Here is a 15,396-nt window from a genome sequence, read left to right as displayed (position 1 = left end):
CTCAAAAAAGGAGTGGAGAGCTCAGGCAAATGCAATGGTTGTGCATGAGCCCAGACGGGCGTACGATCGCAGTCCCGCAAATGCCAAGCCATGATATCCATTCCTTTCTATCCCTTCTTTCCATGGTACCAAAATGATCCTCAGATAAAAGATGCAAGGCGGTCCCTCGAGGCACTCCGAAAACACTGACTGCTTGCGCTTCTCAAACTCGCTGGTCCGCAAAATCAAGCACTTCGCAATCGTCCTCGAAGAATCCATCATCGTCCTGATTGGCCGAATGCGCAGCCCCACGTCTGCGACGCGTAGTGACGACGATCTGATCATCGTCCCCAGTCCGGTGGAGAATCCTCTCCATGGCCGAAGGGGGCAGAGCACGCGAATCGTCCGACGCAATGTTGAATGATTCTTCGTCCGGAACATGGGGCAGGCCCAAGTCAAGCTTGCTCGCGTTGACCGCCTGCCCAAACGCCCATGTCTTTCTCGACCTGAATGGGTCGATCGATAGATGCTGATGGGCCTTGAAAACCCGTAAGCGCTCTCTCTGCTTGCGGTTGAGCTGCGGCTCAGGCTCCCCGAACGTCGACTCAGACTCGGGTGTAGACAGCGAGGTATGGGGCGCTCCTACTTCGAACAATGCAACCCGCCTGTCGGTGTAGAATGGCTGATATGGTGCGCTGGACTCTATCTCGGCCTGGGGAATCGACGACTCTGCGCTGACGTCGCGGGGCTGCATCCGGGGCCTGGCGCTATTGAGCACCATGGTGTTATTGCCAGGTTCCAGGTTCTTCTCAGTGAACTCCAAGTACTCCTCGGGGTCCAGCACGTTCCTCACGTACGGCGAGAGCAAGTCGTCCGGCAGAGACGGCAGCTTGAAGTCTCTGTATCGCGACAGACGCGGTGCACGCTTGTCTGCGCCCACCTGTGCCCTCCGACTCTTCGTCGGAAACTTGCGGACAAGACCGGCGCCAATGACAAAGAGGAAGTGGTTCTTCCTGCTCGCAACCCAGACTACGCACGACGACCCAGGTGACATGGACGAGCTGGGCAGCGAGACTCGATTCTCTCCAGTATGCCTCAGTTGGTTGAGGGCACTTCCAGTTTTGCCAAGAGAGTGGCTAATGCTGGCAGCGATGACCTTTCCTCCGTGAGTAGCATACTCTCCAATGCCAGAGCCCGCCAGCGGCGGCGCATTGGAGTTGCTACGGCGCGGCCTGGTGATCAGAGGGCGAGCGACGTCCCGGACGGAGCTCAGCGCATTTGACGCAATCGAGACAGCCGAGTTGGTGCTCTCTGCAATCGCGCCCCTGGCGTCCTGCGCTTGTGTCTTACGACGTGGGGGAGGCCAGGTGAAGGCACTGGACGGAAGATCCAACAGGTGGACCGTCCCCCTCTCAGTGACCATGGCAGCACGTTCACCGTTCGGCCTCGTCCAAGCCACGTCGACGATACGGGCCACCGTCATGCGAGAGAACTGCGCAACCTGGCGAACACGTGGTCCTCCCGAAGGCGGCAATCCAGTTGCTTGGAGCGGAGAGCCCTTGGTGTACTGGATGCGCATGAGGTCCCAGACCGTTTGCACGTCACCCTTGCTGCTCGCCGTGAAGAGAGAAATACTAGAGGGCGAAAATGACAGGAAACTGCAGCCGTGGGGAACACTGAACGTCGTTATCGGGTGCAGGTTTGCGGAAGAACCCAGCTGCTCAGTATCCAAGATGGATACAATGCCTGGCTCCTTAGCAACTGGCGGAGTGACGGTGCCGTGCGTGGGAGGGAACTGAGGTGGTTCCGGGCGTGGTGTGCCAACCCCTCCCCAGTTAGGGGGCGAAAGGGTAGGAGATCGTGGCTGCTGGCCCGGCTGTCCACTGCTCCAGTAGTTGTGCCACACCTGCATGCTCTGCTTGCCGACCCACTTTGCGCCTTGGATCAGCTCCTGGGTGGCATCTCGCATGATCTTGTTCACCACGCTCTCGGAGATGGGTAGATCAACATCTGAGTTGGCGGGAGGCAGCTGGGGCGGCGTGAGCGACGACAATCCCGGAGCCCGACCATACGCAGGCACTGATACCATCGCCCTGAGTGCGAGCTGTGACGAGGGCGCCGCCGGGCAGTAGGCAATCCACCTGCCGCTGACGCTCAATATTGCGCTCTGGGTCCGAGGACGTGGCGGGATAGCAACGCGATTCCGCTCCGGCTCCTGCGCCGTGTCCCCTTTCGGGGGCTGCTGGAGAGTCGTCCAAAGTTTCCCGTGGCACCTGAAGTGGAGCGGGTATTCATCCGAGATCGGGGCTTGACGATAGACCCAACACTCGCCGGTGATTCCCGAGGACACAACAACATTGCCCCCATCAGCGTGGATGTGAAAGGTTCCGCTCGGAGGTGGGGGTTGGAAAAGCGGGCTCGTAACCGGTGTCTTGAGGGGAATCTTAGGCGCCTCAAGAAGAACGCTCACCAGCTTGCTATTCCTCAACGAGTAGACTTCGACTGTGGTCTGATATGACTCAACAAATCCGGGGGCCGCCCTGCCGCTGGAGCTCTCCCTGGCGTTGGAGTCAGAATTAACATTAGCCATCGCCTCGGATCTATCGGCAGAAACGGCATCGTAGTCGCCGTCAACATTAGAGCCAGGGGCTGGGAGGGGAAGATTCGGGCCATGGACGACGACAGCGACCAGGGGAAACAAGTCAGAGCCTGCCGAAGCCCAAGGCAGAATCTTTGCTTGATACACGCCTCCCCGCAACCCTTTCAGGCTTGCAGCATGTTCGACGCCCCGCTTACCGACCAAGTACACCTCCATACCCCCCTCATAGCCGGCAAGAACCACGTTGTCTTTTCCAGAACCATAGTCGGCACCTAGCGTTGGGAGTGTATCAAACCCAAAGTAGTAGCCCCTCTCGCCCGCCTTCATGCCGGATTTGGGCTGGGGATCGAGGTCGATTTCTGGAGAGCCGTAGAAATGTGCCTGGGGCTGGTGTGGAAGCGGCGGGTTTGGAACGCCGCGGACCTGGGCAAAGTGCGAGTGCATCGAGCTGCGCCTTGAGGCGACGGCAGCCGCGATCTGGCCGTGGACGTCCGGGGGTGAGTAGTGGCCCTCCATGTGGAAGCTCAAGGGGCGCCGCCCAGCCGCGGTCGGAGGGGAAACCGAAGGGGCATGGTAATTAACAGCTGGTCTCGGGGAAGACCAGCCCGAGTGGATGCCCCGCGTGTCCTCGTACGAGGAGGGCGCTGTTGGAGGGGACTCCCCGATCAGGCTTATCAGATTTCCCGGCGATCCAGCCATGCCCGCTGGGATGCCCCGGGTCCATTCCCTTGTGCTCAAAGAGTTGCTTGTCGCGAAAGACGACGCGGAAATCGCGTCCAAAAGCGGAGAGGCGGCGGGGTTGTCGTTCAAAGGGGCGCTGACAGGTTTGAATTCTGGGGACTGGAGTACCGACGGCGGAGAAGGGCTTGATGAGAGACCCTTGGTGCCGCTCCCGTTGCTGCATGGACACGGAAACCTTCAGTCAGCTTGAGCAAACATTGGCCGCCGGCACAAAAGAGAGGGGGTTAAAGGCGTCGACAAGAAAGGGGGCCTCTTCGCATGGGACTGGACTGGAACTCACGAGAATTTGGCACCATGCTTCGTCACCGCTGCAACAACTCCTCCGGGTTCTTTGCCATTCTTTTTGTCCTTCTTGGAGCCTGTTAGGGGGCCGTCAAGGTCAGCGATGCACTCATCAGAGAGACGTGGCTGCTTCCCAAGGGGACCACTACTACTTCCTCATGCAAGGCGGGGAGGGGTCCGGCAATCTGGGCGCCGCGGCATGACCGGACGCTGGCAGGTGTGAGAGTGTTGGAAATGGAAGAGACCAACCTGGCATGAATGGCGACCAGGAGCAGATGAGCAGTTTCCTGCTCGCGCAACGAAAGTAGCAGCAGCAGCAGCAGACACCCTTGGACAAGGACAACGGAGCTGCGAGTGCAGTTGCTGAAAGCCGGCTTTGCCCCAAAGATTGCAGACGACGCGAAAGGTTATCGAGCCGGGAAGTCAAAACACTTGGGTTCTGAACCGAACGGTGTCACCTCGTTAGGTATGACGAGTTTCTCGAGGGCGGCCGTTGACAGCCCTGGCGATGTGGTTGCGCGCGCCGAGAGAGAGAGAGAGAGAGGGCGGGTTCGAGACAAAGGAGTGGAGCGGAATGCACGAGACAGGCGCTACTTTCAGACAGGCGATACCTTCTCCAAAAGTACCAAGGAAATGACTTTATAATTATTCCCAGAAAATCCCACTTTATAAAAGACCAAAAAGGAAAGAAACAGTCGGCCGTTTGAAAGAAGCAGCTTGTGTCGACAGAGACTAGAAAGAGTAGATGTCTGTTGGTTTCGTGTTTGGGTCGGATGAAAGAGACGGGCAGAGGGTCGTCAACAAGATGGCCAGGAGCGACGGCTGGGCTGGGTCCTGACACGCAGCGCCAAAGGCGGGGCTTGCGTCTGCTCTGCTGTAGAGTAGGAGAGCTGCGCTTGCTTGCTGCACGTCCTGGAGGGGAAGGGGGGTCGAGGGGCTTCGTGGACCCACTGCGTTCCTGAGCGGGCTGGGGAGTATCAGGCCTCTTTGGTGGGGTGTGCAGGCGTAAGATCCGTACGATCCACTTGTGGACTGGGTTCTGCCCCTCCGAGTGGAATAGCGCGGATGCGAGGGCCAGATAAGGACGGATAAGCGTCAACCTCGATGCTTGACCCCTTCAGCGCAGGCGGGGTTGAGACTCAGCTCCGAGACGGTGCAAGTGAAAGTCAATCGAGTAACCATTCATCAGGATCTCATTGCAGAAATGTAATGCACTACACTACGAAGGAAGTACTCGTTTCGGCAGAGCCCGGGATTTCCGTTTTTATTTGTTTCCTATTTTAGCGGGAGCAGACAGACCAGCAGACCAGAAATGTCGACGTTATTCCGTATTTCCAGTACCCAGGCGAGGCAGCCCATTCGTTGTTTCGAGGCATTGATACGTCATCCTGGGCACCCGGGCAGGCCTCGAGCTAGGTCACGTTTTCTGTTTTCTAGAGGCTCAGTGGACGACTGACTCCCAACCGCTGACCTCGGTCAAAAATGGAAGTACAAAGAAGTCCTGATAATAATGCCTCCCGTAAGCGCGCAAAACATTCCACGGCCATTCCAAGGAGGGGGCGCGCGCCCTTTGACGAAAACGCGCGTGGGCAGCATGATGGGTGCCGAATGAGTCGACGCCCAGGATACCAGTCACGCCGATTCGGCTCGCGAGGATAGCCCCATCACGTAATTCGCCGGCCAAAACTTAGGGTGCTGTTTGTTCACAGCTCGATGCAGTCATTTCCCCTCTCCGAGGCGAACAGCTCTCTGGCCGTGGCAAGGCCCAGGTTAGTAACTCTTTAGCTCTCTATCTGCCTTGTCTCATTGTCTCATTTTCTCACGAAACTGGCCGCCTGGCGCGCGGCCTCTTCCAACAGAGACTTGTCTGGCTGTGTGTAAGCAGCACATTTACCAGGTGGTAGGTAAGGTACGTGAGTCGGGGCCAAGTAAGACAAACGACGCAATAGCACCATCCTATTACCGCAGGCAAGCATCTGGATGGATGGCATCGCCGAATGCCCGGCAGTTGCCGTTTGCTGCCACATACCTTTTTACCTTACCTTTACGTACTGGGACGGAGGTGGGGGAAACAAGGGAATCAGAGTGGCAGAAGAGGGCACATGGACAGGCCGGAGTGGATACGCGGTAGGTGCTGCCCGTACACTTAGACGAGGACGAAGCGAAGCCACGCGCCCCCTTATTATTGTATGTAGTGCTGGATGGCTATTAACCCATCCCGTCTTTTAGTTGCTCTGCCCGTCCCCGCCTCGTCTTGAATATTGAGAGAAATAAACCCAGGTACTCCGCAGGTCTACTTCTGCAGATAGACCCTGTAATAGACAAAGGCCCACGGCGACTCGACACCACCTCTCTTGAGCCTTGCGTGTGCTGCCCAGTCGGTCGCGGCCTGCGGCGTCCCCGCCCCCGCCCCCGCCGCCGTTGCCGGAGTCTGTTTCAGGACGTAGGCGACGGAGCCGAAGAGCATCAGCTCGGCCGCCGTGTCCGCCTCGCCGTCGAAGCTGCCCGGGAACACCTTTGCGATGTGGTGTTTTCGCGCCTCGACTTTGTCCCACATGCGCTGCCGAAGACTGCGGATTTCTGTTTTGCGAGGGTTTTCCCTCGTGGGATTTCTTTTTAATTACATTGCATATGTAAAAATATCAAGCTTGGTATGGAGTATGTGTAAAGCAAGAAGAAAGCAAGGAGAAAAGAAAAGAAAAAAGAAGAAAAGAAATAAAAAACGAACCTTGTATCCCCGTCGCCGTCTCGCTGCCCATAACGACCGTCGCGTCATCGCTGAAAAAGGCCATCCACTCGTCCGTCAGGCCGGGCGTGTCCGAAGTAACGAAGAAGCGGGCGACGAAGTCCCTCAGGGCCGGGTCGACGGCGGGGGCCCTCGGGTATGCAGGCGCGTAGCCGGCGATATCCATTGCTGCGTCCGTTGTTTGACGGGGTCTTTGTGTGGGTTTCGCTTGCCTCAGATGCTGTCTTGCTATCAGGAACGTACGTCGGCATGTCTGTCGTTTTTATCCTTCAAACGGCGAGCTGGATTTTTTGCGTGCACAACAAACGGTGCCAAGATAGGAGGATGGCATCTTTGGAGTATAACTGCCTAGCTGCATTGCTTGCTGTGGGGTCGCCTAAATAATCGTATATCATTCACCTAGGGGTACGGAGTACAACACTGCAAGTTGTAGATGAGACGAGATAAATCCCTTCGCACCTATATAGATCGAACGATCAACATGACCATCTCAAGTGCGCAGACTCCCGAAACTCTCTACGGTATAGTGCAATCTGCCTACAGGGAGTATGTTCTATGTATACATGTCTCTCGTGCATATGTATCCCAATCCCTATTTGGACAATAAGGAAAGCATCCACCTGCGGCTTTACCCGCCACATCTCTCCACGAACCAAAGGAGCCTCTTTTCATACAATGTCTATTCTTTTTCCCCCTCGCCCCCCTTTATTCCGTTCAAAGGACGAAAGTCGTCGAGTGCAACGACCTGCTGTATCCCTAGGGGTTTTTTGTACGCGCTGTCGTCAACGCTTACCAACTGCCGCTTTTTCCCTTAACCGGTCCGGTGTCCCGTATCGGACGTACAACAACTGTAGGGCAGTAGCTACTGCCTTATCTATCGGATTAAACGATGAGCCTGAGCGTATTACACGGGGCCGAAACGCTGCCGCCCGTGCCCAGCCAGCCGCTGCGGGTTTAGAGAGGGACCGCCACCCTGATGACCCAGTAGCTTGGATGCCTAGATCCGGTATGGAGGGTGTTGCAGCATACGGCCTTGGCCCGAAAACGGTTGTTTGTGAGTAATGTGGTGCTTTCCACTGGATCAATGAGCGTTTACAGGTATATTGTAAGTGAAGGTAGGTACGCCTGATCAAGGTGGTCATAATGAAGGTACTGAAGAGAGCGAGTAATGACTGGTATTGGTAAGAGACTTCAACCTGGCCCTCGCAAAGGAAGGGGGCGAGGGCCACTGCTTATATACATGACAGAGTGCAGGGTGGGCCATGACAAAGGAGTAAGGTTTTGGCCCGCTCGGTACGCGTATGAGTTGGTTGTATGTGTGGGTGTGGGTTGGGGTTCTTTCCTTATACTCTACCATACGCCGTAACTCGGCTAACGTCATGTTTTTCGGGATAAAAGTGTCCCGCATAACCTGGGCAATACCAGCCGGAAGCTTATACTGGCTGGCTCCAGGTGCAGACTGGGGCATGATACCTTGTATGCGGCTGATCTCGGCGAGGTATTGCGGGTGCGTTTGACTCGTTACGGCCGTACCCTCATCCTCTAGAACGCCATCCATGGCATCGTTACGGCTGGGGGTGCCCATCTGCGTACGGCCGAAACGCTTGCTGGTGCTGCGGCGTTTCCAGGGAGGTGTCAGGCCCGGAACGGCCTGGAATCCGCTTTGCGTATTCGGCGAGATGCTCGGAAGGTTGGCTTGTACTTCTACGCGCCTTGCACGAGGGGTGCTGGGAACTTCCGGGCTCTGCTGCTGGGTGTGCCTCGCGTGGAACGTGCAACGGCTGCCGTCTGAATTATAGTGACAGCCGCCGCAGGAACCCTTCCCGAAACGGCCGTGTATCACGCACGTAGTGAAGGGACCGCTGCCGTCAGAGCAGGACTGGCAGGGCGGGTTGCGGACCGTGCCCGTCATGGTGATCAGAACGGCCTCAACGTTCGTGGCGCGGCCCCAGCCGATTTCCTTTCCGTCCCGGAGCACGGCTTTACGGACCATCTATCACCTGTTAGTTACTATCTCTTAAGCCGTTATACGCTCGGGTTTGACTTACGGCGCTCATCCAGCATGATTTTTATGGCCGCAGATTGCTTCAGGCCGCCCATATTACTAAAGACGTCGGCTACCGACAGTCCCGTATTTACATCCATAGCGGGGGTTTCGGCCGCGGGCCTGCCAATCATATCCGCAGGGTGACCCTCCGGAGAGCTGAAGCTGGGGACTTCGGCCATTTTCTCATGCGCGCGCGTTAGCAGTGTCACGAAAATTACGCGCCCGATAGAATGAAACATACGCGATTGAATTCTGGTGCTCGCGAAGCCGTAGCGGGCCGGCGCGGCCGGTAAAGTGTGTGCAAAGATGTGGTGCGCTCCTGGAAAATTGTCTTGTGTTGAAAGGTTATGTTGCCCCGCTAGGCCCAAAATATAAGCCTTACGCCCTCGCTTCGCTCGGGCGTCTGAGCATAGCGAGGCACCCCCTAGTTGGTATACCTATGTCATAGCAGCCTTTCTATCGCATCTCTGTCACGGTCGAAAGAGTATCTAGGTGGGTGCTTCAAGAGACAACACAACATAATTGATCAGTTCATCCGTTCCAGGGGCATCCGGGATCTGGGTATATGCCGCCACGTTTCGAACCTGGATGGAGGACTTCGTAACCAAGCCTGGATTCAAAGCTACAAAAAGGAAGAAGGACAGAGCAGGAAAAGGATATGGGAGCGCAGACTACAGCTTAAATATCTATATGGGGGCGCCCAGAACTCGGATCCGCGTGAATAATTCTACAAACTCCATCTTGGCCAAGATTAATCCTGCTCTGGGGTATAGTCTCCGTCCTGGTCGCTGAGCTGCTTCTCAACTTCTTCCTCGGTTGCCTTGAATCGTTTCCCGTCTGAGGATCTGAGTTTCTCTGGCGACGGGTAGACCGGCTCCGGCTTGAACATCTTCTACATGCTTCTACTTTCGAGAGCCTCGTCTGACCCCCGCCTCCGCTTCCGTATCTGATCACAAGCCTCGCTCTCCTATACCAACTTATACAATTAAGTAAAAGAGATGGTAATTACCCCTTCGACTTTTCGGATCTCGGAGTAATCAAGCTTATTACTGAAATCCTGCAGCCAAATCCGGAGGTTCTTTTTGCCATTGACCAAATCCCCATCTACATTCCGAAAGGTACCCTTAAAGGTCTCTTGTATTATAAGGGTCGTTTTTCCGTTCTCCTTGGTCTTGTTTAGTCGCCATAACATAACTCTTGCTTCCTTTCCCTAGTACGCAAGGTCGATCCCGATAACAGCCTGGGTCAACCCATTTGAACCTTGGACGTAGTTATATATGAGGAATAGTAGATCTTGGCGTTTTTACGAATGTAAGACCTCCAGGATAACACCACACTCTATGGCACCTTTATATGTAAACGACCTGTCTGGGCAATGGGAGCTACCATCCCTCTCAATCTTGGGACTTCCTCTTGCGCGGGTGCCCCGAGCGAAATCGGCAGCGACTTAGTCGTTACTCTACTCGATCATCCATAGTTGTCGTGCAACTAAGTTTTCGAATCCTCTGATAACGTCTTCGTGGACAATGCCCGCCATACGTAGGACGAACTTGTCGAGCTGAGGGAAGTAGTCGTACCTAATCAAAGGTTACCCACCGCAACGCTGAATAAGGGACAACTGGGTAAAGAGAGACAGAGGGACAGGCTAGCTACTTTGGCCAGCAGTAATCCCCTTCGGCTTCAAAACGCGCCTCAAAAGCCTTGAGCTCGTCGCGGCTGAGGCTGATGCACTACCGCTCCTCTTCGACCTCGACTCGGCCACAGATGCGATTGCGAATTTCGGCGATAATCTTATCGACGCCCGAGACCGGCAAGCCCACAGACGGTCTGGTGGAGGCGGGAGATACTGTCTCTGGGGGCGTTGGGAGCGTTACCGGGATAGATATCCGATTGAGCCCGGCGATTATTCTCTTGTTAGCCATGTGGGTGGATGGCTTTGGTGATGAAGATTGCATGTGCGTGTGTATCTAGGGCGACTGCAAGGAGCAGGGCTCGCTTGCTTGTTGACGACGGAAGGAACAAGTGTTGTAGGGTGATTGCGATAAGTAGTTCGCTTACTTGTTAATGAAGGAAGGTTCTTAATAAAGGAAGGTTGTTAACGAAGGGGGGAATAGGTGTTGTAGGGCGATTGCTTGTTGACGACGGACCCCGCCAAAAATGTAGTGTTTTGGGGTGCCGGCCCAAGCTGCCAAGAACGGAGCGATACAGACCAACAATTAAATAGGGCCAAAGATCACAAGTGCGGCCGCCGCGTTGCACGCCCCCAACCTGCTATGTCCCGACCTAGATACAGTCCAGCCCCCTCGCCCTCGGGAGCCGTAACAACGACAACGACGATCGTTGAAAAAAAGCCCGACAAAGCTTATACATTACAAAAAAAAGATAAGACAAGATAGAACAAACCCCTCTCGCCTCCCAGCAAATCAGAAAATCCCCTTCGCCCTGCCCGGGAAGGTGGAAGATGTAAAAAGAATGAACACCCCTGGAAAAAAGAAATCAAGCCTTGACGCCCCTAGCGCTGACCTCGCCCTTCTCGCCAATGTTAAGGAGGATGCGGCAGTCGGGACAGTACCACTTTGTGGTGCGGGCGGGTATCTCTGCGAGCGAGACGCATTCGAGATGGAACCACTCTTGCTTGCAGTTCTGCGGCGGAGCAAAAGGGGAGGAGGCCTTGTTAGCCGGGCTTCGCACAGTAGTAGTGGTGTCGGTGGCGGCAGCAGCAGCAGTTGTGCCGCCGCACCTTCTCCGCCGCTTCTTATGGGAGATGGTTTTACTCACATCGACATTGTCGCATTGGACCATGGTGCCGAAGCTGACCCGGTTGCAGAGGCAGTATCTCGGCTCGTCCGGGTCAATCACGTTCCCCTCGTCGTCGACCTCGACCTCGAAAACGTCGCCCCCGCCGGCCGCGTCGGCTGCCCCGCCGGCCCCGCCCTTGTCCTTGCTGTTGCTGCCGCCGGCGCCCAGGGCTGGCCGGCCTCGCTTCTTCTTTGGCGCTGCCTTGCGAGTGCCCACCGCGCTGTTACCCCCGCTGTTGGTGCGGCTAATGACACCCGGTGCTGGCCGCTTAGGCCCTCGTTCCGGCATTGCCCGTTCTGCCCGCCTGCTGCTGGGCCGCGTTGTCGTCGTGGTCGTGATCGGCTGTTCTAGCCGTTCTGGTGCAGGCGTGTTCCGTGCGGTACTAGTGCGCCGGGGTCGGTCTGCTGCCAGAGACGGCTGCGGTTCTTGACTGCCAGCCTTGCCTCTGGATCCAGGACGCCGTGTTGTCGTCACCACCGCCACAGCAGTAGCAGTGGAAGCGGCACCGTTTGTACTGGCACCAGGGGCCGGGGTCAATAACGCTGCCGGTGGTGCTGTCGGCTGGGTATCTGGGTCTGGCTTGGGAGTAAGTGGGGCCGGGCTCGTTGCCCGAGAGGGTGACTTGAGCGTTAGCGGGGCCAGCGTCTCCTTTTGGAGCTCTTTCTGGTTCTCGTGCATGCGGGCTGCCTGTGTCTTCCGAGTTTCTCTCACGGGTGGCAGGATTGGTGTCGTGGACTTTTTCGGTGAGTGAATAGGGGGAGGGATCGGAGTCTCGGTAGGGGCCAGTTTAACAGGGGCCAATGCCGCTGATGTACTCGAAGGACCCGCGTTATGGCTTGGAGTCGGGGACGCCGCCGAGACTACTGACGCACCCGACTTTGCTGTGATAGACTGGTCCTGGCCGTGCACCGGTAGGGGAATGGGAGTAGTCGAATGAAGAACTGCTGCAGGGCCTGGAGCACGCTGGGGAACCTGAACCGGCGTCTCCTGGGCCATTTGCCCGGGGTTGGAGAGCTGGGGTGGAGGGACCGGTGTCTCTGTCTTTGTGCGCTTAAATTGCGGTCTCTGAGCCTGACCCTCGGGCAGTTCTGGCTTTTCAGCGTCGGCCTCTGCAACTGAGTCCCTCTTCCGTTTCTTGGGGGGTCTCGGCTTGTTCGCTGCCTTGCTCGGCTGTTCCTGCGCCATGGGCTGAGGCGCATCGGACATGAGGGTTCGAGCAATGGCGTCGAACCTCCTTGCCGACTCCTCAGCTTCCTCGGCAGCCATCTTCGCGAGTAACTCTCGCTTGAGCTTCTTAGCCTCATTCAGCTTCATGCCGCGGTTGCTAAAGTTTTTGTCGTCCGAGGCCAAAGCCTCCATGGTCAAGGCTCCCAGGGGCATTCGTTCTTCTCCCGTGTCCGGGTCAACGATAGGTGCCGGCATTTGCCCATCAAAGGGCTTTCCTTCCTCCTCAGCCTTCTGCTTTGCCGCCTTAAAATGATCAACGCCCCGGCCAAGATCGTTGAGCTCGCGTGCCACCATAGTGTCGCTCGGAGTCCAGGCGGCGTTCTTCTTCATCCGCTTCCTCAGTCTCGCCAGCTCAAAAGGTGTGAGCTGGCCCCATGGTGCATCAGAGCTACCGATGACAGCATTCTCGGGCGGCGGAGCCAGCTGGGCCAGTGCCGCGCTTGTGGACACGCCTATGTAGTTAGAGGGCGGAACAGAAGGTCGGAATTTTGGAGCTCTATTCGACTTGGGCGGCTTTGCGATGGCCTTCATGACCTTGATGCGACCCTGGGGGGCGGGCGTGAGCCGGTTCGGTATTGCCGAGTCATCATCGTCGTTCGACTCTTCCTCGGAGCTGCTCTCGCTCTCACTCGAGAAAGCATCGTAGTTCAGCTCATAGGGGGCCAGAACCTCGCCCGGGACCGTTATTCGGGGGACTCGTGGCCTCCGGACCTTGTGGCCGTCAAGGCGCAGGGTGATCTTCTGCGGTCGCGCGAGCTGGGGAGACTTGGACGCGGCAACGGGGCTCTTGTGGTCGTCAGCGGGGTAGTTGTCACGCATCGTCTCGAGCTTCGCAAGTATGGTCTTGGCACGGTTGTAGTGGCGGTTGATGTTTTCGGCCATTCGCACCGCCTCGGCATGCGCGTAGACGCGCGAGCTGATGGCCTGCTGGAGATTCTCTGAGATCTGGGCGCGCAACTCGACAGGCCCGAGTCCATGGCGCTCGGCAGGCGGGATGGAGGGCAGCTGGCCCCAGACGGTGGTGAGGTCGTGAACACTAGCAGACGCGTTGACGTAGGTCTCGTCGAGCTTGCCGACCAGGGTTAGCGAGCGCATCATGTCGGACGGCAGGTACTCGGTGAAATCGAGGTAGTCGGTGACGGCAGCCTGGGCATCGGGGTCGGCGCGCATGGCGAGCGAGTTGAGCGAGTTGTCCATGGAGCCGACGTTTCGGATCGCCTGCTCGACCGAGGAAGCATTCTGGCGTGGAGAGAGAGCCTCGTCCGGCCCAGGGCGCTTGAGGTCTGCTGACGCCATTGTGTATTATTTTTGTGACGCAATCGTGCCTTTGGCGCAGCCTTTCGCGGCCTACGCGGCCTCTCCTTGCGGGTTGGAAGGTCTGGTGAGTTGTGTCGGGTTGACGTGTTCGGGTTGGGCTGGGCTGAGGATGGTCGGGTTAAGATTTTGGAGTTGCACCGTCGTCGACCTTTCGACTTCGGGCCTGCCTGGGACGTTGACAGTTGGCACGAAAAGCGCGACGTGCTGTCCGTACGCAATGCAATGCCTAGGCGACCATGCAGGTTCGTAGCTATGGGCGCCAGTCGGAATCGGAGTGGGTGTGCGAGGGTAGAGGCAGGTTGTATAGGTGTGGGTGGAGAAGCGGCAGCGACAGCGACGTGCGTCGTTGAATGCGATTGCGGGTTTCGCTTCGACGCGTGAGGCCCGAGAAATCTACCTCCAGCGATGAAGCTCAGTGATAGATAGAGCGCGGCGCAGGTACAGTACAACTCCACTGACTGCCTTTCGCAGCGGAAGGTGCCGCGCCACTAGCAGCTGGCGCCCCCACATTTGGGGTTAGCGGGGCTATGTTGATAGCCATAAGTGGGTCCGTCTGCCGCTAGCGACGGTTTGGGTTACAACTTGCGACCTGCTTCTCCGTGCCATATCAACTACGTTAGGGAAGGTCGGTGGTTTTTTTAATATTTGAACATCAATGCAATACTCTATCGTTAATGAATGAGCATGACATCATATTTTAGGACTCTCCAGGTGTTTCAATTATTTACTGTCCTGATCTTTTTGTTCACACCAGGCGCCTAGGTAGGTAAGGTATTTACGGCGTAAATTCCCCTTACCTTACTTTCTATAACCTTCTGTCCTCGAGATTTCTAGGACTCTCGTTGAGAAACCGCAGTCGTATCTGTAAGTTGCAGCCTGGGTCAGGTAGTACGGGTCGAGCAAGGTGGACACGGGAGACATGGACATGACTCTCGCCGAAAGGCTCATCCCTGGATTTGGCAGTGACCCCTGAAATGTCTTACCTATCTATAAGCTGTGCATACACCGCTCTTGACCAACCCCTGACCTTGACAGACACATACACAATTCCACCTTCACTCACCTAGGTGACCATCAATCGAAATTTTCGGCAACTTCGGTTTCCTAATTCTAACGGGAAGGGGTGGGGGATAGTCCAAAGTCTCTCAAAACAAACATTTCACAAAACCCAAACTCGATTGGCTGCGAGGCACCCGGGAACTTTGTTATAGGCAGGAATACGATCATCCCATTGACTATCTGCATGCTTCCCCTGCGGAAGAGAGCAGAATAGTTCGTAATATCATCGTCCATCCCTGAGTAGCTAGGTACCTATCCCCCGCCAAAACCCCCTAAGAAAAGAAAAGGAAAGAAAACCCAGCACTGCAGCGTGAGCCGCATCTATGACATCCACTGGACTCTGCTTTGGTGGTGTACAGTTACAAGAATGAAGGAGAGTAAGAAACGAAGTCGAAGAGAGAAGAACAACTGCCAAAACTGTGATCAAGGCATGTAGAGAGAGAGGGAGAGGGGAAGAAAAAGAAGAAAAAAAGGCATCCCAACAGCCCAGATGAAGGAGAGTTAAGAAGAGAAGGAGAAGCCAAGAGAGAGAAAAAAAATGCAATCCCAGAAAGCCGAGTTTCATGCACAAAAACGCCAGTAAGCCACGCGTGGTGACAT

The 15,396-nt window shown here is 56.2% G+C and overlaps 4 protein-coding genes across 4 annotated transcripts; all 4 read right to left on the bottom strand.

The window, feature by feature from the left end:
• Nucleotides 1-125: 125 nt before the first annotated feature.
• B0T26DRAFT_242161 (uncharacterized protein) lies at nt 126-3,963 on the bottom strand. Its single transcript, XM_060433948.1, has 3 exons — nt 3,851-3,963; nt 3,600-3,678; nt 126-3,476 (listed from the first exon to the last, which is right to left on the bottom strand). Exons 1-3 carry the CDS (start codon nt 3,855-3,857, stop codon nt 203-205), a joined length of 3,360 nt encoding a protein of 1,119 aa, XP_060298865.1. The 5' UTR covers nt 3,858-3,963; the 3' UTR covers nt 126-202.
• A 1,940-nt stretch (nt 3,964-5,903) lies between these two features.
• Nucleotides 5,904-6,498, bottom strand: B0T26DRAFT_600723 (uncharacterized protein; the record flags this gene model as incomplete). The annotated part of the gene is made up of 2 exons (XM_060435730.1): nt 5,904-6,181; nt 6,330-6,498. Coding segments are annotated over 2 exons (447 nt in total), but the record flags the coding sequence as incomplete, so codon positions are not given.
• A 1,271-nt stretch (nt 6,499-7,769) lies between these two features.
• On the bottom strand, nt 7,770-8,730 carry B0T26DRAFT_811539 (uncharacterized protein; the record flags this gene model as incomplete). The annotated part of the gene is made up of 2 exons (XM_060447287.1): nt 8,396-8,730; nt 7,770-8,340 (listed from the first exon to the last, which is right to left on the bottom strand). Coding segments are annotated over exons 1-2 (579 nt in total), but the record flags the coding sequence as incomplete, so codon positions are not given.
• Nucleotides 8,731-10,890: 2,160 nt separating this feature from the next.
• Nucleotides 10,891-13,716, bottom strand: B0T26DRAFT_640980 (uncharacterized protein; the record flags this gene model as incomplete). Its single annotated transcript, XM_060437285.1, has 2 exons — nt 10,891-11,037; nt 11,173-13,716. 2 exons carry the CDS (start codon nt 13,714-13,716, stop codon nt 10,891-10,893), a joined length of 2,691 nt encoding a protein of 896 aa, XP_060298862.1.
• Nucleotides 13,717-15,396: the final 1,680 nt, after the last annotated feature.

Source organism: Lasiosphaeria miniovina (assembly GCF_030549165.1).
Source record: "Lasiosphaeria miniovina strain SMH2392-1A chromosome Unknown B0T26scaffold_3, whole genome shotgun sequence".
Lineage (NCBI taxonomy): Eukaryota > Fungi > Ascomycota > Sordariomycetes > Sordariales > Lasiosphaeriaceae > Lasiosphaeria > Lasiosphaeria miniovina.
Note: the sequence above shows the minus strand (reverse complement) of the source record. Positions and strands in the feature narration are given on the sequence as shown.

Coding starts and splice junctions, on each gene's coding strand:
- B0T26DRAFT_242161 (XM_060433948.1), bottom strand. Junction 3,477..3,599: donor AAGCATGGTGCCAAATTCTC/GTGAGTTCCAGT, acceptor GTGTCCATGCAG/CAACGGGAGCGGCACCAAGG.